The 25,700-nt window shown below is 44.0% G+C and overlaps 1 protein-coding gene across 3 annotated transcripts; it reads right to left on the bottom strand.

The window, feature by feature from the left end:
* Window positions 1–24,856, bottom strand: BMF (Bcl2 modifying factor). Of its 3 annotated transcripts, XM_008927119.3 has the most exons (5): window positions 24,697–24,856; window positions 23,461–23,781; window positions 22,361–22,524; window positions 8,422–8,519; window positions 1–233 (listed from the first exon to the last, which is right to left on the bottom strand). In XM_008927119.3, the coding sequence occupies exons 2-5, from the start codon at window positions 23,774–23,776 to the stop codon at window positions 209–211; spliced, it is 603 nt and encodes a 200-aa protein (XP_008925367.2). In that variant the 5' UTR covers window positions 23,777–23,781; window positions 24,697–24,856; the 3' UTR covers window positions 1–208. The 3 variants fall into 3 exon arrangements, with proteins under 3 accessions (XP_008925367.2, XP_017938066.1, XP_017938064.1); XM_018082577.2 differs by lacking the exons at window positions 1–233; window positions 8,422–8,519 and adding an exon at window positions 17,210–17,781; XM_018082575.2 differs by lacking the exons at window positions 1–233; window positions 8,422–8,519 and having other exon boundaries at window positions 20,950–22,524.
* Between the last annotated feature and the right edge of the window lie 844 nt (window positions 24,857–25,700).

Genomic DNA, 25,700 nt, shown 5'->3' with positions numbered 1-25,700 from the left:
ACAGACTTTAATGGAGAAAGAAAAGAGTCCATTATGAAAGTTACAGAGAACATAATTCATTTAAGAGAAATCAAGATTTAAAGGACTTACAGAGAGGAATATGAATACTGATGTCAATGCGTCATGCCTGGTGGTTTGTTGTCAGACTTCATACGTGTGTTAGGGTACCATGTATCATGTCAGGTGGAAGACAACTCGCTACCAGAAACTATTGTCCGCTCCTTGTTAGATTCCTGTTGGAAACAGGTTTCTTTCAGTTCAACCTTTCAACAGGAACCAGTGATATGAACAATGAAACAATTGCAGCTCTTGCATTTTAACACCAACCTCCCAAATCTGTAAAAAATTGCTTTCGGGATGCTTTTTCCTTCTCTATCCACATCTCTCCATAAATAGAAATGGGGGTGGGAAGTGTGAGCAAAAGAAGGAAATGGGGCTTTATCTTATCTGAATTACTCAGGTATGAGAGCACAAGGAGAAAGCTGCTTAGTAGAGCTGCTTCCAAGCTTGCAAATACATTGCAGAGACTGAGGACCAGCACATTTACTGCACCAAAAAACAATATTATGAGTGCTTGAAAAATATTCCCCAATCCATACACTATAGTGGCTTCTAAACTTCAGCAGCCGGAGTCATGAAAATAGAGTGCTTTGTGCAGTAGCTTGCGCAACCAAGGAACTTTCTCGTCCTCAGAGTGCTTTATTATTTTTAACGAGACAGGCTGAGCACTTCTTGATAAACATTTTTTCCTTGAAGCAGTAATCCTACTTAAACTTTTTACCTTGTCCCTACAGCATACAGCTAGGAAGTTAATAACAAGACTAATTTTCTCTTAAAGTGCTAGTCATGTTAGCACAGAAAGTGAGGGGCCATGGTTGGAAATAAATTGAAAGTGCCCTGTTAGTATGCAGGCTTAGTATTTTAAGAAAAAAAGCTTTTCTAAAGCACATTTTCTAGGATATCCAGTTTCTTTCAAACTACACACACACAAAAAAAATGGTATTAATGTTGCAATAGGAATGTTCCAGCCTGTAGTGTTTGGTCCTGATGCCTAACCCTGAAAATGTTTCCATTTTCCTAAGTCTATTTTGTCACAGGTGAGTGACAGACAGCAGGTCATGATAGAGCCAAACCAAAGAGCCAAGATTAATCTGGGAGATCTCAAAGGAAGGGAGGCTGTCCATACATCTGTGCACTTGCCTTTGCTTTGAGCAAGGTGTAATGCATCTGCGGTAGCATCACAAACCATTCCTTTTTTAAAAGCCATTCTTCTCTTCGCTAAGAGAATTATTAAAGCTTTTAAGAGTGAGAGTTTAATTAATGGTGAGAATTTAACCACATGAAAATGAGGAAATTCAGAGCCAAGCCTGCCATCTAAGTCAATCTCATGTCTGTCCCCTCGTATCAGGGTGTTACAACAGCCTCTTTCATGGTCACATGAGGCTGGCCAGGGGACACACTTCTCACTAGATCTAATACAATGAAAAGAAAAACTGTCTTTTTCCCCCTGTGGTCTTAGATGCACATGTGGCTTTTCATACCATACACATCATGTGTTCTTGGAATGAAAGGCCCTTTTGTAACATGCACACACCAGCCGAGGCAACTTAACATCGGGTAGGATTGTTAACTCAGTTCCCTAAAGCCTCCCATGAACACTGTGGCAGCATTGCACTGGAGGAGGAATGTGGTTGAAGGAATTTGACCAGCTATATTATAAATAATTCACGATACACACATCACCATTGCTGCTCCACCCAGGTGAACTACTGTTACTTAATGGAGGTGAGTTTTCTTTATAGGAACAGAGGAAAACTTAAGGACAGGCCTGATGATTACCAAAACACGTGTCTTGCTGTGCCTGGGATGGCCGAGACGTTCTCATGGCTGTGTTTGAAGGAGTCATTACCACTCTACAAGCACTCTCAAAGCCATGACCACCTTCCTCTGCTGCCTTTACATCAGAAGACCAGTGAGAACCATACTTCCTTAGTAGGATTACCAAGCAATGAGTGTTTATTCTCAAGGCCTCGATGCCTTTGAATGTACCTGCATAGGCAGTAGGAAAGCAGTCATCAATTAAAGTTCACATTTTGCAAATTTGAAGGATGCACCTCCTGTATGTCTTAACAAGAGCTTCCTGATTTGAAGCAGCAAGTTAACCGTGCAACTCCAAGGAGCAGCAGTTCTCTGTCCAAGCATGGGAATATATCTTCTTGAAAGACTATTTTATAAATCAAATTATGCCCTAGGAAAGCGGTCCAATCTGGAAAGGAAATCTTGTCTTTGTTGCAGGGCTTGTTATTAGGGTGCACATAAAATGATCTACCAGATATTTTCAAAGTTGACCAACACAAATTTTATCACTGATTTGGATAACTCCAGAATGGGCCGGTTGTGTAAATGCTCTCCATCCATTAGAAAATAAAACAAAGAACACAGACAAAGAATTTAACAATTTTATTAAAAATTGTACCAGTTATTAGAAAAAAAAATCCAAGTATTAAAGTATTAAAAAGCACCAAAGAAGAAAGCACAAAGCAAATATACTGCACAGATACAAAAACAAAAGGAGCTCTGCCCAGTCACCATTGGTACAGGCAGGAGTCCTGGAGGCACACAACCAGAATAAACAAAATGCTACATTCTCACTGGGTCTCAGTCCATGGCAAAGAAGGTGTGTGCACTTCAGGACTAATCCAGACAGAAATCTCACAGGAGAGCATCGGGTTTACTTCTGCAGCAGGACAGTATCATATTCTGGTGAATATCAGAAGTCATGGGGAAACCCTTCATTGAGGCGAAGTTTATTAAGTACATTGCAAATTCCAGCTCACCTTACCCTTTTTGTTTTCCAGATGAAGGACTCTCAAGCCTTTTTTTTTTTTTAAAGTATCCCACCAAAGTAGAAAAGTCATGCAGGAAGCAAGAGGCATGAAAGAAGGGGCAAGAAAATGTGAATTCATATTTCACAGTATTTTCATCAGAGAATTTCACCTAGAAACATGGGAGACTGTACTACATACCACTGAAGAGAACAGAAGAGATACATGATTAATTTAACCAAAAAAATCCTCAACATCTACATACCCAAACTCAAATTTAGTGGTAGGATTTTCAAATGCACACAGTGGAAACAGACATACAAATCCCTCGGGTTATTTTGAAATTTCCCTTTTACAAGCCTAACTTCTGACATGTATTTAAGGAGATCCTGACAATGTTGTTTTTCTAATGCACCAGTCTCTCCCCATTTTGTCATAAAATACTTCTTTCACAACAGTCTGATCAAAAACTGAGTTGAGGAATCTGTGATGATGCTCTCCTGGAGCTGCGTCCACAAACTGGGGAGACTCCTTTAGATTTAAGAATAACTTTATACATGCAAAATTTCCATAATAGATTTTAAAAACAGTTTAAGAATCTACCCTTCCCACCCCTCCATTCCCCAAAGGCAGCACAGAGTCTGAAGACAGAACTGAAACATGGCTTTAAAAAACAGCCCACAGACATTAGGTTTTGCTTCCCAGAAACCAACTTCCAGCATGGGATTCACAGGAAGAGACCCTCCTTTCTGTGGCTAAGGGGGAAGATGAGGCACATGGAAGAAAGAAGGGGTAGGGGATGTCAGACTGCATTCAGTTCAAGAACACACACCCACATACATGCACGCACACACACAATTACATTCCAGTGCATTGATGTGTTTGGTCTTTTCTGCTTTTCCTGGTGGAGAAGAACTGAGCTGTGTAACACCTGCGTGAACACATGCAAACCAAAGAAACAGAGACCACTGAAGTCTTTAGGAACTGTAAAAGATTGTCCTAGGACCTTTTATCAATTCCTTGAGGTATTTCTTCTTGCTAAAACAAAGGCAACAGGTAGGCATTTTTGCAAATGATCACAAATGCCAGTTTGAAAAACAGACTCTTTTGAAAGATATTAAAACCTTTGTAGTCAAATTATGCTAATACTCAATAATGCTCGGCTCATGTGCAGAGCTCCCATGAATATGAACAGGCATTCTATGGTTCTTTTACTTACAATCCCGCAGTAAATACTGCTGGCAAAACAAGGCAAGACCTCCACAAATCTGCATTCTCCTTTGATTCTAGCACTTATACTGAGTGCTTTCTCTATTTTTCCCTTTACATAGCACACCATTCAGCATGTCACAGTCTCACCATTCCCACAAGTTCAGCAAAGATATGGGACAGGACTAGCAGTGGAAGGGTGGAATTAATCGTAGAGTTGACAGGGCCACTTTGCAATAACTGCCTCAAGTAATTTTGCTTTTTCTTTAAAAAAAAAAGCAACCTTTCTCCCTAGTCTACTAATGGTCAGAATCTGCTGTTTCCCAAAAGAATGCCAAGTGCCACACCGAATGAAGTTCCACCTTGGGTACAGCTCCAGTGACTGCCATGGAACAACTCCAGCACTGCAGTAACCTCACATGCACACATTGCCCATACCCAGGCTTGAGAGGACAAAGCAAACAGCCAGTAGAAAGGAAGATGCCTTTGCAATCACCCTTTCTACATCAAGAAAGATTAGGTTCCTCGCCTCTATTCTCTTGGTGATACACAGCTCCAAAACAAAGGATGATACAGAAGTTTCTTTCAGGACTCCTCAAACCAGAGTTTAGCCAACAAATATTTAATAACAACCAGCTATTTAAACTGAGATATGTGATCAGTTATGCAGGAATTCAGTGCTACCAGGGATTATCAGCACCTTGAGAGAAGGCTGCAGCCCTACACAGATCCATCAGCAACCCTTTCCATGCAGTTTCATCCTCTCCCCTGTCTTTGTTGTATCCTATTTGCAGCAGTTTGCAGCTATCCCTGGGCAGTCACTTTGTGATTACTGGCTCAGCTTTCAAGAACTGCAGGAAATAAAACTAAAGCTAACTATTCCCTACTAGCACCAGGCTTGCAGGATCCTGGAATGGGCAGGCTACAAGATATTCAAAAGGGTGGGCAGTTGGGAAGGGATAGGAAGAACGGTATCCCTCAAGGAAAGAGAGGTGAGGTCTGAAGCCATTTTTGAGATCTGGGGAAGGGAAGCAAGATATTTCAAGGCTGCTGGTACCATCAACAGCAGGTCAAGCTTTTCTTAAGAACTGTTCATTAAAATAGGCATTTGTTTTAGAAGAAAGATCCAACTCTTTTTTCTAAATTGTTAGACCGTAGTTTTACAGCACAGAGAGAAACAGTGTTCCATTCTTTTCACCAAAACGAACTAATACCTAAAAACCTGAGCATAATCGTTCACCAACAGGATATAAACCATGTTCTTTGGAACTGTTTCCCCAAATAACTGACATATGTCCATGGCCACACTGCAATAGCTACTCTGCAGGCAAGATCTCCTCAGTGGGTGCTCAAGAGGCCTTAGTAACAGAGAATGGGTGACACATACATGCTGTGCATCTGTGTATTTTTTGATAAATGTGTGAAATTTTCCCACTATTTTCTCAAGTAGGTGAGACTGTAAGTATGAAGTAGTTGCTTTTCCATATCTGAATAACCAGCCTGCCCCTCCAAATCTACACGAAGCAAAGTAAGACTTTTGGGTTGACAGAGCATACTTCCTTTCTCCAAGATATGCAGATATGAAATATAATTAAAATATATTATCAGTGGTTGTAAATCTCTGGCACCAGTAACCAACACGCATATTGCAGGAAGTCGGCCTTTGTCTAGCATTAGCTCTATGTCTCCAATGAAGTATTGTTGTTCAAGTAGATTTTAACTTGAGACCCTGGCATGACCAATTTTGATAAGTCTGTTGTTGCAACGGGAAATACGGACTGGCAAAGATGTATCTTTCCCTGAGCCAAATGACTCTATTGAAGCAGGCAGCCTGGCTGAGGAACCATTTCAGGTACTTGTTTCTCCATGTTAAGAAGAGTCTTGCCCTAGATAAACTGGTTGGGTCACAAGAACAGAAAGCACCAGTACCAGACCTATCTTTCCAGCTTACTCATCCAGAAGACAGGCCTTATTGGCCTGTTTGGCCGTCAAGTCAAGGCAGAGGGAAAGGGGAAGGCTCACAATGGTTTTTAAGTGTCAGAAGCAGTTGCTGAATTTTTATAGTTTGCCGGGCTGTTATGATGTAGCATTGACTGTTCCTGATAAAGGGGTCCTGGCAACCAGTGGGAAAATGCAAGCATCACATCCTAGGGCATGCCATGCAGGGAGGCAGCATTGCTACGTTGCTTCCTGAGCCTCTGCACTCCTGCCTCTTAAAGACCTTCTCATTTAAGAGTCTTCTTAACATTCAGCTCCTCAGGAGTCCCTAGTTCAGTCTGTGCTTGCACTACCCCTCAGGCTTTCCCCACCATTTAAGTCCTCTTTCTCCAATGACCAGCGTTTACACCAAGCAGACTGTGCAAAGCAAGGTATGGAAAGCCTGATCTCTGTCAACATGGGTGGAGAGTGGCTTCCACACTGCTGCAGCAAAGTCAGCAACAGCGATCACTTAGATCGCTCCGGGGAACTCTGTAGTGCACATGCTTAAAGAAACAACACAAAACCAAAAACAATACCCCCGCTAAAAAAACCCTCCCACCCTCCCTCTCCATAAAACCCACCCCACAAAATATTACTTGAGATTCATTTACATGAATTATTAACCATCATGGACAAACATATTACTCTAGCTCTAGCTAGAAAAATAACATAAAAGGAGAGAAAAAAGTTTTTCTCACATAAACTCTCCTTATGTTGAAAGAGAGTGCCTGTGAGTATATGAAAGTGAAAAAGGCTTAAGGACCTCTTTCAGAGAGCTAAAGTACATTTTGCCACAGTAGAGCAGGATGCAAATCAAGAGAATAGGGCTGGGAGAGAGGGAGAAGGTCCAAATTTAACTCTGTTCAGCAAACTGTTACCAGACACTACAGTGCAATGATAAGATTACACAACTACTAGAGAAAGCATGAATTAGAGAAGAATATGCAGAGAGGGGTGGAGAAGGAAAGAGTATGTGCAAGTAAACTACTCTTCCATACAGTAATGCTTATTTTTCAGAGTGGACCAAGAGCAGAAGAATTTCTCAACACCTGCAGTCAACATTTGTAACACAACTGAAGAGCCATTCCCTGGACAGCTCTGCCTCACGTTGCCTGTATCATCTGAGACATAGAACAAGGTGCAGTGGCAATATGGAAATGGTCAAAAAAAAAAAATCTGTATTGCTTTTCTGTTTGCGTTTTACCCTAGTTGTCACTGGGTTTGTGAACTAAATATATTTAAGGCTACAGAAAAGTAGCTATCAATATTTAAAGCTACTTCATTTTGGTAGGTTAATTTCCCTGTGCTGGTCCAATAGTGTCAGCCATATGGACAAACTTCTGAGTGCATACAAACTGGGAACTGCTAGAAGATCTCCCTTGAAGTAATATTACTGCTGCTAGTCAGTATATGCCTACAGCAGCCTCCAAACACTGCACAGTTGAGTAATGGACAGACTGCTTGTACAGTGTACATATCAGACTAGATACTAATTAATTTCCCTGTCAAATCCTGAAGCAAAACCATTGGATGCCTGGGATCTAAGCCTTCCTGATCAACCACACTATAGTAAAAGAAAAGAAAGACAAAACAAAATAAACACCCATCATAAAACTAGTAAAAACATATACATTAGCACTGTAGAAGAATGACACTTGTGTCATATTGCATGGTTTTTGGCTTCATGCTGGCTCATGGGCACTGAGAACACTGGACTGGAAGCAAACAGTAGCAGAAACTACTAGTCAACAGCAACTCCAGGAAGGTTTAATTTTTTTCTATTGATGGCAATAACAAAGAACAACTTCATGTGAGAGAGCTGCAACTGGTGCCCAATGGAATGACTGAAGAGGTCAGATTTCTTTGCGATTTTCTCTCACAGAGGGTGAAATGAAATAAACAGTAACCAATGAAGAAAACAAGTAACCCTGTGGATTTAAGCTACCTGAATGCTTTTCATTGCTAAAAATGTGGAGGCATTGAGCATCTCTGCTCTGGAAGATACCCAAAGTACACTTAGTCATCAATCCCAGGCATCATTTTTAACTAGCATAATTTTTAACCAGCAGCCAAAATGACACTCCTGCACTCTACCATCACCTAATACACAGGGCAGAGGAAGCCTCCCTTGCACAGAGGTCACCGGTGCGGGGAACCAGCAGCAAGCTTTACCAAACACACCCACATTCTGGCTTTCCTTTGACAGTGTTGGACAAGAGCTCCCTGCCTCGCAAGGCAGACAGCAGCAAAGAAGAGTCCATAAAAACACCCAAACTTGAAGACGAGTATCAGAAAGTCAGAGTCCTCACATCCGGCCGGCGGTGTGCAATGTCTCGCCCCCGAACCAGTGTTTGTTCAGTGCTCCCTGCAGACTGGATGCGGCCTGAAACAGGCGGGCGAAGCTCACCTCTGCCCAGCGTGGTTCCTGTTCGCCTCCGCGTTTAAGGCCAAGTTGTGTAGGAAGAGAAAAAGCTGCCACCACACTTGATTTCTGTTCTGCTGATGCTGTAGACAAGAACAGTTGGAGCAAGGTTATTTATATTTCTAAAATTGCAACATACCACTTCTCTTTTCCAATAACAACTCAGTTACACTTTTCAAGAGCAGACACTTTAATCCCATCAGCATAACAAGGGGGTGCAGCGAAGGATGAGGGGAGAGAGGGAAATGATAAGTTCTCCAGAAATAATTGTAGCTCTAACATTACAAAAAGAAAAGAGCAGACCCTTTATGCATTGTGCACAAGAGGATTAAACTTTTTTTTGCTTGTAGGATTTTGCAGAGTTTAGCCAAGTGCTGTTTTTAATCAGATTGGCTTCTGAGCCTTTCAAAAGCCCCAGCTGCATGAACAAACAACCTTTTTTTTTTTTTTTTTTAAAAAAAAGCCCCCCTTCACCCCGAAAGTAAAAAAAAAGAAAAAATATAACTGGTGATCCATCTGTAAGTGATTTGACACCGTGAAGGTCAAAGGGTTAATCTTCAATTTAAACCACACTGCTGAGACAGCAAAACTCTGATTTCATCTAGTACAAGAAAACACATTCGTGCACACACACACTCCCCACCCACCCTCCCCCCACCACATTTTCCTTCCCAGCATCTCCAAGATAATACTGCCCTTTTTATAGCCACTTTTGACAGTAAGCCATAAATAATCAGCCTTGGAGCCCTTTCCTACTGACTGGAGCCAATTAAACCTTAAGCAAGAACATACTTGAAAACACACAAAAACCCAAAACCAAGAGGTTATTTCAGGTCCCATTGTCAAGGAAGAAACATGGGAGTTGAGTTTCAGGGGGACACCAGACTATATAATGCAGCTTTGGGACAGGGACACTGCTCCTCCTTTTGTTATAGTAATAACCCCTGCAAAAGTGGCCTCGATTATACCCCCACCTTCCTGCACTTTAATGGCATCTCATACAAACAGGTGGGTTTCTCTTTACATTGCCCAGCCTGGGATACTATTTCACCTCAATAACCAACCCTCTGTTAGAAGTCAGTCTTCATTTACTCATCCAGAATTCCATATTTGCTAAGCAGACATGATAATTTCTGGAAAACAAAACAAACCAGCCCAAATCTCCGCCCCCTCTCCCCCCTCCCCAATCCCCAGCAGACAAGGAAACAGAAGACTGGCTTCCAACAACTTAGTCTCAGTGCAGAGAAGTTCATAAAAGAGCACTGAAGCACATTATATGAACAAGATGTTTCATCTCAGCTTAGCCCAACAGGGCAGAACAACACGGTTGCAAGTCATTTTTTACATTGATGCTTTAGAATTTTAAGATTTTTAGCTTTTTGTAGATTTTAATGTAGCTGTAGTTTTCTTTCACTTTAGACTGTTATTTTCTCCGTTTGTGTGCCACATTCCTGAAGCTCAAGTTTAACCATCTTTTAACCCTCTTTTCAAGACAATAGATTTTTAGCAAGAACATTCTGTTGGGTCATGCACCTGGACTGAAATAACAAGAGATATGGTAGGCAAAACAAGATAGAAGGCTCAAGACCCTTGGAAGGACTCCAGTGGGGCAGTTCTGAGGGTGGTACCAGGGCAAAAGGGGTCTTAGGATTGGATGTCCCCATTAGATACGATAATTAGTAAAAGATATAAAAGAGTAAGAACTCTGTATGTAGGCGCACCTTTGTACTCTGTGAGCCAGGCGGCTTTCATTAAAAGAGCTGCTCTCTATCTTATCTATTCCTAATATTGTTTGGAGAATTTTTTCCTCTCATTTTAGGCAACAACATAATCACAAATAAGAGAGAGTTGAAATTGGAGTTGGTGTATTGGAGAGGTGTCAGCTCTTCAAAGCCCTCCCAAACAGTCATTAAATTATGTTTGTATTTCAGCCTGAGTAGATCTGTGCCATTTAAATCAGAAGCACATACAAAACAGGATGCAGAAAACCTGTATTCGTCTTGCATCTTAGCAGTGGGTCATTATTCTTACCCTCAAGACTTAAAAGTGGATGTAGAAGAAATGGATTTAGAAGAGTTTACACAGATCCCATGACACATTTCAACAGCACTGTGTTCGGAGCATAACCCACAGACAGTGGCTCTAGAGCCTGCTATCACCTCTTTCAAAGTAATCAGCCCTGGGTTCAATCAGTCCTGACTGCCCAGGTATTTCTAGGCTTACAGGTGAAAACAATCTTTTATAAACTATCCCCTAGGGCTAAGTTAAAAAAACAACACCCAATTTGATCTCAAAAAGCAAGATATTTTCTTTTTTGTTACTCGTATCTCTGACCAGGTTTGTCCTTCCTCATCAAACTCCAGAGATTCTTCTCGTCCTCCTCCATACAGCCACACTCCTCCATACAGCCACACTCCCAAACCTGCTCAAACGTGCACATGGAACCACAGTGTCCCTATGACATCTAGATATCATGTTTTTATCACACTATTACAGCTAAGGCAGACTGCTCCTTGGGGTAGGATGACAATGAAGTGGCATGCAAGCATAAAGTTGTCTTCTGCAGTTTCCACAAGTAAGGAACTATGCTAGGAGAGCACAGTGGACAAACATACTACAGATGCTCTGAAGACAATTTGCTTTGTCAGATTATTCTATTCCATTGGCAGCCAAGAGGATAAAAATGTCTTATAGAGACTTAGTAAGGGAAAGTCAAAAGGATGTTTAAAAATTGGTACAGAAATCCTAAACTTGAAATATACCTCAGCTTCACTGGTGGGCCCTCTTTAATGGAAACTCTCATGGAATTTTATAAAGTGGGTTAATTTGCAGGTAGACAAGAGCAGTGCTGATCTGGGATGTACAACTTCAACTATTCCACACTGTTGGGAGGGCAAACACATGTAAGAACTCCCATATTGATGTCCCACTACATGTAGGAGGCCGCTTTGTGCTTTTAACAGTTTTCCAAATATTCTGTCTCCTCCAAATTCTTCATCACCTCAGGAGAAAAGGATTACTTGCTCTTTGCAGTGATAGGTGAAGGACACCATGTTCTGGAAAATACAATGGAATGACTGAGCTCATGCTCCTCCCATTTTTTTGAAGAGAAGGAGCTTTTTGAGGAAGGTATTGGGTTTTGGTTTTATTTCGTAAATAAGTTTTAGAGCTGTACTTTTAGACAGATTACAGACCTAAAGGATAACCAATGGGATGTGGTATGACAAATAGCGAGAAAAACTCTAATATGTTTTTAAGTTCATATGCTATTGTGATTGTTTCACTACCTCTTGAAGCCACTTTTTTGTACAGCATTTTTGTCCTTTTCCAGTTAAAAGTGTTTCCCATATTTGCTTAAGACACTGAAAGAGATTTCCATGCAAGAGCAGAATAGGAAATACTTTACCCTTGTTTTCCCCTGCCTATAAGAAGCATAACATCTCAAATAACTTTTTGAAGGACTTTGACACCATTAATTTTGTTTTGGAGTGAAAAAATAAAGCACTAGATTGAGGGAGCTTTCCAGGTTTTATTCCTATACCTAGGGCTTGCTTGTATTTCTGTGGGTCCGTATTCAGTCAGCATTTCCTTCCACAGTACTGTGATCCCATACACACTTTCACTGAAGCCCACTCATACTGTCCTCTCCTTATAGCAGTGCAGGAAAGTGAACTAGAGCCGGATAATGATTAAGGCCAGAAATAATCTGATAAATAAGTTGCCTTTACTACTGAATAGGTCATCCTAATCCATGGCATCGTGTAGTCAGGCTGATGCTTGTGCCAGGACAACAGAAAGGTGGCTTGTGAAGAGGAGCAAGATGGGACTATTTGCTTCAGCAGCAAGCCTAGCTAATGGGGTTTAGAGTTATGGCTTCACTTCTGGGGTGATCTGCTTTCAGTGGTACTAATTCAGTATGGGACAAGAACCACAGAATGGAAATGGCAGATGTTTTTTGCAGTAAACAATTTATGGAAAGAAATAAAAAATGTCCATTTCACAAGTTTCTGTATCTTTTCCCCAGACACACTTCTGCCAAGATCAAAATTCTCAAATATTTCAAGACTGAGGGTTTTTCGGTGTGGTATAAATTAGTTACCAGGAAGGACAGAAAACCAAGAAGAGTGATTCCATTAATTTAGTAACTATTTTTTTTATAGGTGATATGTTTTGAGGCATTTTTTTAAGACTCATAACTAAGACTGGTGTATAATTTCCCTAAGCTTCACTATGCCAATTTGTCCCTTATCAAAATAATTCAGTCCTCAGAGTCACTACTGCACAAAAGTATCAGGGACGAAGAGTTTGTCACCTCCATGCGGTAGCGACAAAATGACCCTTTTGTGGCTCCCTTCCCAAGAAGGAAAGAAGCCCCTTTTGCCCTCTTTACTAACTGTAACTAAAGAAGACTAGACTTGTGAATACAGTAAGTCAACACAAAGCTGGAAACACATAAAACCATTTCCTATTGCAGCTGCTGCTTTTTAAAGGGGATATCCTTAAGAGACTGTCTGTCTGAAGCGTTAACATGAATGCTTCAATGAGTCACAAGGAAAGGCCATTTTACAGGAAAAATGTCCTCTGCAGCAACAGTACACATTAGTGAAGCCTATTCCATGAACTGTGCTGAACCAAAAGCCAGAATCCTGGTAAACAAGCACAAAAAAACATGCAAGACTTTTACTGGAAGCAAATGAAAGAGGGACATGAGTGACCCGACATTTATTCCCTCCCCCTAATTAATTCCTAATACAGGTTCCACACTGTAAGCATACAGATATATATCTGCCAAATGGCACCCAGACATCAAAACCTTTTTACTCCTGCTGCACCCTTGCACGCAGTGATCAAGGGAAAATCAGGACAGGTTATGCACCCCAAAGAAAATGCCGTTCCTTTGACACAGCTCTGTGCCTCCTTGAGCATAAATGTTTAAAGATGAGTAAGATTTACTTTTCTACCTGACACATATATGCCATTAATATCCCTACTTAAAAAAGTAAAGAATATGTTCATCATATACACGTTGTATGTGGGTCTGGTACATTTTTATCACATACACAGCAGGGTACCTGTCTACCCTCTTGATGTCACGGGCAGCTTCTGACTTTGCTTCATAGCTTCCAGATGGTTAAGGGTCACATTCTGATCCCATCTTAACTAGAAGGATTAATATGGTCATAATGGCACTATTAGAGCAAAAGAAGAATAATAGCATGTGTGTACATAAAAACATCATTCTTCCTTTAATGACTAATACAAGTATTAGCAACAAGTTGCTGGGATTTTATTTATTCACTGAATACAAAAATACTTGCACACTGGGAGTAGTTGCTGACTAATCTCTGAGGCTGTTTTGGCTGCCAGGTGGCTGGAGGCACATTGTGCTACCACAAAATATGCTTCAGCTTAGAAAGACTAAAAAGTCACAGTCCCCAAAGCAACAGAGGTTACAGAAGGTGTCCCCCACTGGAGCGAGAAATGCAGGCCAATGGAAGTCAAATACAAATCTTTCCAGCTGTGATTCCTAATGACCAAAAAATAATGCATGTGTAAAAACTACAAGAGAAAAAAATGAGACAGTAACAGAGAAAAAAAAAAGAAAGAGGAGTTTAGGGGCATGATTTCTTGTGGTGACACAGAGAGGAGGATGAGAGATCTTCCCTGGGGATCTGCACCCTTCTGGCTTGCAATAGTTCTTACATGGGACTAAATTTGTGGTAGAAGGAGGTGTCATCTCAAGTACTGCTTCCTTTCTCATGAGCCTCCATCAGACTTTGCATCAAGATAAGCAACATGTGTTTAAGGAGAGGACCGGGTGCTGCAGAAGGAGCTGCGCAGGAGACCCCCAAAACCCATTTATGGGCGGCCCAGCCCAAGCACAAGGGGCAGCACGAACTCCTGCTGAGGCGCTAGGTCTGAGCAGCAAACGGCGACGGCTGTTGCCCCAAACCTGCTGCCGGCACAGCTGCGCAGGTGAGCCCTTTCTCAACTTTCTTGTAGTTCAAAAACAAACATGCAGCCACTCGCGCTTTCCTCTCCGGAGCGGGCAGGAAGGGGAAGCAGACAGCCGCCATGGTAACAGCCAGCTGACGGCAACCTGGGAAGGGCAACCATCGGCCACCGCGTTCCCAGGCCCCCGGCCTTCCCCTCCTGCTCCTCCCCCGGTGGGGGGGGGGAACGCTGGTTTATTTTCCATAAATACCGTAAATAAGGGACCTGCATTTCCACAGAGCCGCACCTGATACCGCTTTCTACCTGTGGTACGAGGTCCGGGGGGATTCGCCCCCATGTTCGGGGGGGGGGGGTGGTGAGGGTGATGGAAGAGATGCCCAGGAGAGGACACCTCACACCCCCCAGCGATGGCCGGCAGCAGCAAGCGGGCGGGTTTGTTGACTCAGCCTGCATATGATGGGGCAGAGCTGTTCCACAGCCCACCGCGTCCATGCCCTGCCCTGCACGGGCCGCGGGACCCACTGACCTGTTTGGCATCCGTTTCCTCGCCAGCAGAAGGGAGGTGCTCCCAAAACTGTTCACTGCTGCGGAGACCCCCCCTAGTGATTAAAGTCTGCCTCGGGGTTTGGTTAAAATAACACTTTAAAAGTTTTTACAGGAAAAATATCCTGGCGCTGGGGGGAAGGAAGGGGGCGCGGGGCCGCCCGGCTGCGCGGGGAGGCGGCGGGAGGGCAGGTGCAGGGCTGGCGCCTGCGGGCAGCGCAGCCTCTCGTCAGCAGTGGCGATGACTCAGAGGCTAAATTTAGCGAGCGATATAAACACAGCCGCCGAGCGCAAACACCGCCCGGCCGGGCCCTCGCACGCACCGCCCGCTCCTCCTCGCCGGGCCTCCGGGGCCCGCGGGGGCTCCAGCCCAGGGTCGGCACCTCCTCGGGTCAGCCTTGCACCAGGGAAAACCTAACTTGGGTTAACAGGAGTTGCCTCACTACTTTTATTTTTGGATCACTATTTGTTCTGCTGTGGTCCGGTCCTTTGAAATTGGCAAGGGTAGCTATCGCGGAGAAACAAAAAAAAAAACCCAAATGGAGACTATAAAAGGCTGGCCGGACATTCCTCCTCAATGGCTTGAAACAAAGGAGGACTGCACTTGGGCACTTGCTTTCCTGCCTTTCCACCATAAAATTTAATTGAGTAAAATACAAACACACACTCCTCACCATAAATAATCAGTCCAAACATCTCATCATCCCCCTCGGAGTTGGCACTATCTTAATAAGATCAACCAACCTAAGCAGAGGACTGGAGGCAGAACAACTGGGTTCCAATGAGCAATCTTTACATGATCTCGATCAAGTTATAACCTGCATTTTCTAGTCTCCCACACTAAAAAAGAAGTGGGGTATTACTGCAATTACTTCTTAATTGAAAAATAATTTCTCAGCTGTCACACTGCTACAAGGGCAAAGCATGTTACCACTGTCACAGCCAGCAAAGTGCTCTGAGAGCTGAGGAAAGGCAAAAGAGCCTGTGGAGACTACAGAGGTTGTACTGGAGAAACATCAGCACTGAACATTAACGTCACTGCACTGATGTTAGAAATACTGCAAAACCATTCACCTGTGCTGTCCCAGAGAACTGTTTTGTGCTCTTTATTGTGGGCAGTCTTGGTCTTTTGAGGTTGTGGCCCTACTGCCTGAAGACAGCGCAGTTCTGTGTCTGGCAGGGTGAAGGATTCACAGTGCACCACTGCACAGAGCTTGCAGGGCTCTCGTGCCACCCAGCTCCCTTATCCTCTGCCCACTTCCTCTACCAGAGCTAGGCAGGAAGTTTTGCTTTTTAACATTATCCCCTATTTTAAGCAGGAACAAACCCATAATATATTTAAATCTCTTGTCAGCTGAAAGCATGGAGAAGAAGGCTAGATTAGGCTGATGCAAAAGTTTTGTGGTTTTTATTTAACTGATACACAGTGGTTGTATGTGACTTGCATCAAGAGTTTGCATAGCCCAGCCTCCAACAGCAGCATTACGTGGCTGCCTGAGGAAAAGCTGAGGGCAAGTACATGCAATAGGTCCCCCTAATACTCTTTCAGCATCTAACTAGTTTGAGCTTAGGACTTCCCGAGTCAGATCTGGTTTCTGTTTATTTAATGTCTGCTTCAGTAGCCATAAACTTGTCTCGATTCCCCTTGAACCCAGATAAAGCACTGGGATGCACAATATGCCTTGACAAGGAACTCCACAGAGCTACCTGTTGCATGAAAAAAAATACCTCATTTACTTTGAACTGGCTCCTACTAGCTTGACTTGATTTTTCCTAGTTCTTGTACTGGGAGAAGTTGGTCTATCCATCTCCTTCATGTCACTTTTGATTTCTGTTTAATATTGCTTCCCTCTTGCTTTGTGTCTTTTTTTAAGCTTAGCAGTCCTAGCCCATTTTTTTCATTTTTCATATGGAAGTTCCATCATCCTTCTTGACTTTCTCTGAACCTTTTCAAAGATGCAGTTCTGCTGCATCATTTTGGAAGAAGAAAAGCAGAATTGCATGTAACATTCAAGATATGGGAGAAACATGGATTTATACAGTGGCATAACTATGTACTTTTCTCAGTTTCTTAACATACCAAAGAATACCATTTCAGATCAGATGTGAAAGGGTCCAGCAAGTTTCTGTTAACCTAAATGTCAAGTAATCAGCTCCACAGGCAGCAGGATTTCAGAACGGGTGCTAGGCAAGGGGCAATAGGTTGTTGTATCATTTGTATGCATAGGGGAAGGTGCACTTCCAAGCCCACCTCTTCCTTCATTGTTATTGGTCAAAATGAAAAAAAAAAAAAAGAAAAAAGAATGAAAATTTAACAACATTAAGCAAAAAAATGTCTCCACTTCCTCATGTCAAGTTTCTGACACCACTGACCATAAGAATTCTTCTTCCCCCTATGGCAACCTCCTTTCCTCAAGCCTAGGACTCCAGTTCTGTAGCCCGCGAGAACTTTGTTTTACATCTCAGTCTTCCCAACCTCACACTCACTCTACCCCCTGCCCTCTAAACCAGGCTCACTCACTTCAGGAGTTCACTCCCTCACCATGCTCCTGCATCCTCAGCTGGAGATTCAAGTCCTGCGCTGATGGGCAACGTGCAGAAAGCGGAGCTGAAGAGGTGACCCACTGCTGTGCACAGCAGCAGCAGGGACCAGCAAGCACTAGCCAGCTGGGAAGATCCTGAAACATACTGACCTGCTAGGGAAACAAAAGAATGACAACACTTACCCAAGTCTCAAAGAGACTGCAGGTACAAGTAAAGTATGGAGCTGCCGGTGCTACAGGCTCAGTCGCAGGACAGTCTGAGTCTCTGCACTACATTATTGGGAAACTTTTTTGAAGATTTTTCCTAAAACATAAAGTCATTATAAAGAATGGTTTCCTGCAAACAATACTAGTGTAAAAAAAGCAACTGTTAAAAATTCCGTGGTTGTCCCTTAATAAACAATGAAGAAAAGCCTGATGAAGTTTGTGATAAATGATGCACATGTAGCACTGTGTGCCCACTCTCTCATGCCAATGACTTTCTGAAAAGAGATGCAGACTCCTGTTGCATAAGCAGAAGTGTCTCAGAGGAGATTTTGATAACTCTCATGAGAGACAGAGGGAAAAAAATATGCAAATTGTAACAGGTTTCACTTTCAAAGGAAAATAGCATTTCCTCCTGGATAGGAGGAAATGTCATTGTCATTAGGTTGAGGCAAACAGGTACATGCCTAGTTGTCTGCCCGCAGCCAGTATGGATGCAGGCATTTATGTTCCACAGGCTGCTCAAGCCTTTTGCAGCAATGGTGAGAATTATTTGCTGAACCAACTGAGGAATTCAGAGAAACAAAGTTTTCCATAGCTAGATCCACAGAGGCTTTTTGAGCATGGTCAGCATATCCAAATCAACTGCAGGATTCCTGATGTGTTGGAAAGGGGCTTTGTTGTTGTTTGTAATGCACTTATTTACTCAAGAAAGCTCAGCTCTGATTCAGCATCTGGTTCTCATTGAGGCTCAGCTTTTTTTAAACCAAGCTTTCCAGATGGGTTGACTGAAGCACAAGGAGGTCAAGAGACTTGTCTGAGGTCATACAGCAAGTCAGTGGCTCTGCTTGGACCTGAGCCCAGAACTGTTCAAGGCTACCACTCCTTGGCTCTTAAAGAGACAATTTTATCCCCTGTGAAGTGATCTTATCTCCATGAAGAAGAGATGCAATAAAAGCAGTCCCCTCAAAGCTGCAGCCTGCTTAAAAAGAGTTATTTTATTTGGAAAAAAGCTGTAGCATTCCAGTGTCTCAATGGAGCAAGTCAAACTGAAGGGGTGTGATACTGATATACAGTGTCATCCACCCCACCCCTGTATAACCCTGTGCTCCTCTGGGGTGGCTTTACACTGCTGCCACCGCTGTCCCTGATTGTCTACTCACATCCCAGCTAGCAGCACATCGTGTTGTGAAATACACTGTTGGTTCTGCACAGATTGAAGCCCCTCCTCAAGGCAAGGAAACTTAAGTTCACTCAGGACCTGCTCAGGACCTGAAGCAGAGCCCAAGCACTTGTTGCCACAGCCTGGGCATATGGGGTGTGGGCAGCACATCTCAGCCAACCAACCAGCAGATCCCCTAAGCTCAGCTCTGTTCTCCATAATCTCAGAGTACAGTCTTTGAGCTCAGCCACAGACTGGGCTACAGCAAGCAGTTCACAGGCAAAGGCACACTTGCTCCAAACCAAGAAGGAGGTGGGAGGTCCTGGGTTCTCCTGAAGAAAACACGGCTTGGCTCTAGCTTAGTTTTCCAGGGGTAGGGTGAAAAAAGTACAACGGGGGAACTTTGCCAGAAGAAACACAGCTTCAATCAGGTAAGAGGTAGTAAAGAACTCAAGAAAACACAGATGAGTCTCGCATGTCATTCTGCAGAACTTTTGCAAACTGGATCAACCTGAAACAGGCTTTGCTACTTAGGAACATAGAGGGTTGCGCAAGCCCCTCTTACAATAAATTCAGCATCTTAAGGAGATAAAAGCCACAGAGTTCTAGGGAATGTCATGTTATTGCTCTAGCACTGTTCTAAAGATGAAAAAGCCAGGTTTTAAACTACTTTTTTCTGTTTAACATATTAATAGGAAATGAAACTCTGAAAATGGTGTACATGCCAAAAGCAAGCATAGGTGCAGCCAACTTTCTTATTCTTACAAGATGCATACCCAAGAATCTTTTGTATAGCCAAGAACCACAGAATAAATACCATTTAGCTCCAGAAGCCCAGGGAAGAGATAACAGTGACTCTCCAGGGTTCCCAGTGTGGGATGGGGTTAGACCATGCATGCAGCTGAGTCCAATGACAACTCAGTGACGTCAACCTCAGCAGCTATTGCCTGCTCAGTTTCTCTCTCAGCCAGGGATGTACATTAACCAGCAAGTTTTGTGTCAACACAGACTTGCTGCTGCAGCAGGAGAATGGGGGCCATACCTGAACTGCTGGAGAGTCTCACAGAACTCAAGAGCCATGAGGGCAACTCTTGAGCTAACTGGATGCACTATTCCAATACTAAAAGTCTTTCCTAACTCCCACTGAAAGGGCACACAGGTTTTCTTTTCCCAGGTTCACAGATAAGATGTTTTGTAGGCTTCGAAAAGAGGCACAGCTTGTTGAAAACCAGCTTGCTCTCTCTCAGAACTTCACAAGACCACACTGGTGTGACTAACTTTGTGGTATTTTAAATCTGATTCAAGACACCACTCTGGAAAGTTGGTTTTGACCAAATGTTTGAGACAAGCTGGAACAGGGCATCCAAATCAGGGATTAGTTTCACAGCAAGATAAACGATAGCCCAGTTTTTCATGTCTCAGAGGCTTCCCCTTCCAAACCACAGCACATTGTGAACCAGTTCACGTGTCTCCAGGGGCAGACCGCTTGCTTCTTCAGCAACGGGCTAGGAAAAGTCACTGCACATAGGACAGAGGGGCTTCTGCACAGGGGATCTCTGCCAAAAGCCAAAGGAAATCCTCCATGCAGGGCTGGGAGGGAAGGGATTGGGCATGACAACAAAACACTCCATGGGAACAGTGCCTTGGACACCAATATGTGGCTCGGTACTCAGTTTTCCTGACAAACAAGAAAGAATCCCTTAACAGATCCAAATGCCAAGGCCTATCCCAGGGTCAGGCTGTGGATAACCACTGGCTGAACTACTCTGTCCTCAAGTTAAGTTTTCAGGTTGTTTTGTTTTGGGTGTTTTTTCCTTATGCTTTGTTTTCAAATTCAAATGGCCGAAGGCCCTCGCTCCCGTCCCCTTTACAACTTGTTGCTCTTCCAGTTCAAACAAAGAGCGAAGCCCCTCCTCTGCCGGGCCCCAGGGGCCGGGCCGGGCCGGGCCGCCCAGCGCAGCCGGACGCCTTTGTTTACTACGGGCCCACACGCCGGGGCTGGCCGCCGGCCCTGGCAGCGGGGCGGGCACGGGAGCTCGGGGGGCACCGGGCTGGGCCAGCAAAGAGCCCGCCCCGGGCAGGGCCTGGGGGGTTCGGTGGGCTCCTGGACGCGTTTCCAAGGCACACACATCAGATATGGACACTCCCCTGAGATGAAAGGGGTCAAGTTACAACCAGTTCCACCAGTTCAGTGCAGGGCTCCTCCGGCGGGATGGTTAAACCTTCCCTTTCCTGTGAGAGCCTGGCGAGGGAGTGGGGTCTGCAGCTATCGCTGGCGAAAAGGCGCCACCGCGGAAAACCCCATTCAACCACAAACAACACGTGTTAAAAATCTCGTGGTAACTCGTTATTCCTGCAGTTTGCTAAATGACGTTCATAGCCCTATCTACATTTCTATAGAGTAGTATTCCTTTTACAGTTTCTTTAATCCTCCTGCTATTAGGAGATGAGTCACAGAATTCCCTTATGTCTCAGATGACACAGAGAGGATCAAACCTTTGCCCAGCCACAAGCCAAATTCTCTGGCCAGGACAGAGATCCTCACTTACCTTTGAGAAGGGCTGCAACAGATCCCACAGTTAACAGAGCAGCAGCTCACTTGGAGTGAGATAAACTTTCTGTCCCCCTCTGAAGTCAGCAAAATTTCTTCATATATAAGTAGATACACTCTCCTTGTTGGGCTTGCATAGAAGTGGCAAACTATTACCTACTGCCAAACCTCTGGAACCTCTGACCAGCTCTGCATGGGCTGAGATTTCCATTTACTCAACAGGGGAAGAAGGGCAAGGAAGAAAGAATCAGGGATTTTGGGGATGATGGTTATTTTGTTTCTTTGAATAGCAGGGTTTCTTTTTTCTTTTCTTTTTTTCTTTAAGAAACAAAATCAAGAATCTGGAGTGTGGTTTTCAGACCTGATGGCACCTTACAGCTGTCTTTTGTTGTGAGGAAGTTACTCACAAGTCTGAGATGCTAGCTAGGACTGTCTGACAGAGGAGCTGCTATCAAGTCTAGCACGATCTAAATATACTTTATAACATTATATAGAACTACCCTTAGACAACAAGGAGTGTCAGAACAGACTCCAGGCTTCTTGTTATCTCCAAGATGAGGAGCTGACATAAGCCACAGATGGCCACTTATTCCACAGAAGAGAAGATGGTGGTGGTGACAAAAGTGGAAAAGAAGAGTAAAAGCTGTAATAGAAAGAAAGGAGATCCCTGGGAAAAGCCTCATAAACCCCGCTGCTAATGAACTGGAAGAGCTGGAATAGCAGCAGCTAACACAAAATAGCTACCTTCCCAGGCAGAAAATGGAATCCCACACATTCTCTTCCCTCCACCTTGCCAATCTTTAGGAAGAGCCAGCAATCTAGCATAAGCAAAAATCTATCAGGATACTCCTGCCATTTTATTGCTGTTGGCATTCTGCTACCTGGAAGTACAGCCCACTTAGCTGATGCCTGGTGCCAGTCTTCTAGATAAGTAAATCCCCATCTTCCCCTCCAGAGACACCCTACCCTCTGTATGTGGAGCCGGTGGAACTGGTCGGCAATGCACTGCAACTTCCGTGCAATCTGCACCTCAGCACGTGCTTCCTGCTGACCTTCCTGAGGTTCCTCTTGGAGGTGTGGATCCAACCCAAAGCCAGCTGGAGGGACATGTAAACGGTAACCAGCATTCCCTACAAAGCAGAGATCAGAAGAGTCATTCGTCCAGTGCGAAGATTACCTTTTCTACTCAGTACGCTTCATGGAGGAAAGAGCTGCACGTAATCCTAAATTTTTGACTCATGTTAAAGTCCAGTTCCTGAAGCCCAAACAATGACTGTGTACTGTAATCATGGAGTAAAACATTTGCTCAGCTTTTAAATAGACTTATATAGATTAAGCAGAGCATTGTGTTGCTTCCCATAGTGAAATGAGTGGCAGGATCTTACAATTGGTTCTTTTTGCTTGTTTATAGTTCAGTCAAGTCCTTGGGTTTTTTTGATGACAGTTTTGCAGTTTTAGAAGATCTCTGCCTCAAGCTGTCTCCTCTTAGAGGTTGCAATATCTTTTCTCTCAGACTTTTCTCAGTTTTCTGGCATTTAGTGGTACTGATTTGAATTAAAGCTGAATTGGATACACAAAACTGAATGGTGTCGCATCAGTTGCTAGTAAAATACTGCACGGACATGCTATTTATTCAACAACTTTAACTCTGGTAAAGAGCCTAAAAGCTCTAACTTTTTGCATTTCCCTCTTTCCACTGAAAACTTCTAGGAGTCTTCCTATGCAGATGAGACCAGTAGTAGTTAAAAAATGTAGGCAAATTGTAGGATATAAGGTACAGTGAGCACTTGAACATCTAGCAGAAAAATCAAATGTGATAAAATAAAGCCAAAAAACGAAAGAGAGGGAGTATCAAAGACAGCAGAAGCAATGAGCAAGTGCCTGGTTCCTGCAGTGGACAAGCAAAGGTAAGAAAATAAGTTGTCTTTCTTGAGGGAGTTGGACCAAAGCAAAATAATTTCAGTCCTTTAATAACAAGCCCTAATGAAAGAAACCTTGCTTGATTGGGGAAGTGCTAAAGGGACAGTTTCCTTGCTGCAAAGCTAATGACACTGGAGTGCTCTTACCATAGAAGAGTCTCCGTGGCTCTTCAGTGACTCCACAAGGCAACATAACATCCTGACTGGAAGAGGACGGGCTGAGTGTTTGAGTTGCCTTGTCCTGCTGCTCAGGATGCCTGATACCGGGACCACAGCAGTGTGTGAGGGGGAATAGTTGAAACCTCCCCAGAAGGCAGCTGTAGGACTGGTTCTGTGTGAAAAAGCCAGTTGCAGTCATCTCACCAGGCTGACCTGCAAGTCCAAAGTCATCAGAGTGAAACACGTCATCGTCCAGCCCATCCAGGCTAGAATAGTCCTCTTCCAGGTAGCTGGGGCGATCCATTGCTCCTGCAATAAAGGGACATTTGAGGAAACAGCTAAGACACAGCAAGAATGCTGTCCAGGAGATAATGCCTTCTGCTCCAACAATAAAACACAACTGTTTTTACCACACCTCCCTCCCTGTGCTGCCCATCTGCATGAGCAGGAGAGGCGAGTGACTTCGTGGTGAACGCCAGAAGTCCTCAAGTGCTGGGCCAGAGAGAGACAAAATTCACACATGTAACAGTCCACCGACAGCTCTAATTCTACAACTGCTCACAAGTAGGTAGCCAACCCCCAACCTCTCAGCACATGGAAACTGAAAAGACATTGTTTTAAAACGCAACCCAAATCCTTCCAAAAGCCTTGTGGCCAGTCAGCTTCTTTGGGGTCTGCTTTGCTTTAGCCTGCTGTATTTGAACTTTATGGTATATAGCTCATTCACTTTTTCCTACCTATTGGTTATTGAAGAAGAACTCCTGTAATCACAAGGCTGCAAGGCCAGATTTTTAACAAAACCCAGCGGTTGCAAAACTCGAGAGCTGGCAAAGCCATTTCTGTGAATCTCTCCATTACTTGTCCCTGTGAGAGCCAACTTTCCTTTGAACTTCTCATTTCTTCCCTCAGCTCGACTTAAGACATGTCCCAAAATTGGCAATGCAGTCACTTCTTTACCCCTCTTACCCTCAAGCCTACATGCACTGTCACTGCAGTGGTTCACCCTACTACTAAAGAAGACCATTGCTGGTCTCAGTGTTTAAAGCAGGACTTCTGTCGTTGCCACAGTAAACATTCCTGAGCTCTGTTACAGTACAGAGTTGGACTAATATGGTGGAGGGAAAAAACCCCATAAGCCCTAAATCATTATTTAAGAGTTCTTTGCAAACATAAAGCAATTAGAAAAAGAATTACCAAAAATGCCACAAGTCCTTTTACTGTTACCTGTGCATCTAACCCAATTGGAAGACAGACTCCTAAGAGATCCATCTCCAGGATTTCCACCCAATTCCAAACAAGGCAGTGAAATTCAACTCTTCATGTCTCTTCCTTTGCTCTGGTTTGCGAAGCATTTAATAGAATGGAAGACTAGCAAGAGGAATTTCAGGCCTGAAGGAGACATTAATAATAATTTTATAAGGATGTGTTCAGCGCTGCCCTTGGTGCTCCCATCTCCTCCCAGGTGAGCAGCACTCAGGACACCAGTACTCTAGAGGAGACAAAGGGACTGAGCAGTGCAAGAACTATTTGTGCAGGGCTCTAACTTGGGGGCACCATGGTTATTTAAGTTGCTGCATCTCAGCAGTTCACTCAGCTGAGCGACAACTCCCAAAAATGTGTCTTCAGAGCAGAACAAGTACCTGCCCCACAGTTGGTCCAGCTCTGCTGGATGACAGCAGTGGCACAGCACTCATAGCATTCTCATCCATGGCTTGAAGCATACCGAAAGGAGTTACGGGCCCCAAGAGGCAGTCATGGATGATCATCTGTCAGCCCCGCTGGGATACGGGCATTCCTCTAAGTGCAGCAAAGGCACAGAGCAAACAGTGAACAAAAGAGGGTTTAGAGAGCAAGAAGTTTAACTCAACCTCCTGCAATACAGTCCGACCTTTTTTGAAGAGCTCCTCGGAAATGCCGAAGAGAGAATGCCGAGGCAACGTGAAGGATAACTCATCCTACAACTCACTGAAACTCCTTCCACTCCCTCCAAACGCAGCTCACGCCGGGAAGCGCAGACACTGGACAGCTCGGGTTCTGGGGCTCTGCCCGACGGCGGGCGCACGGGCACGGGAGCTCGCGCGTCCCCGGCGCCGTGCCCGACCCACGGCGCTTCCTTTCCCGAGCCAGCGGCCAAACCCCGCCGGCCGGGGGCCGCCGCACGCGCGCGCTGACAGGCGGCGGGCGGGAGCGGAGGGAGGGCTCAGCGCACACGTGTGGTGCCAGCGTCC

This window comes from Manacus vitellinus, unplaced genomic scaffold (assembly GCF_001715985.3).
Source record: "Manacus vitellinus isolate BGI_N305 unplaced genomic scaffold, ASM171598v3 scaffold_6_pilon, whole genome shotgun sequence".
NCBI lineage: Eukaryota > Metazoa > Chordata > Aves > Passeriformes > Pipridae > Manacus > Manacus vitellinus.
This window is presented reverse-complemented; position numbering and strand designations above follow the sequence as displayed.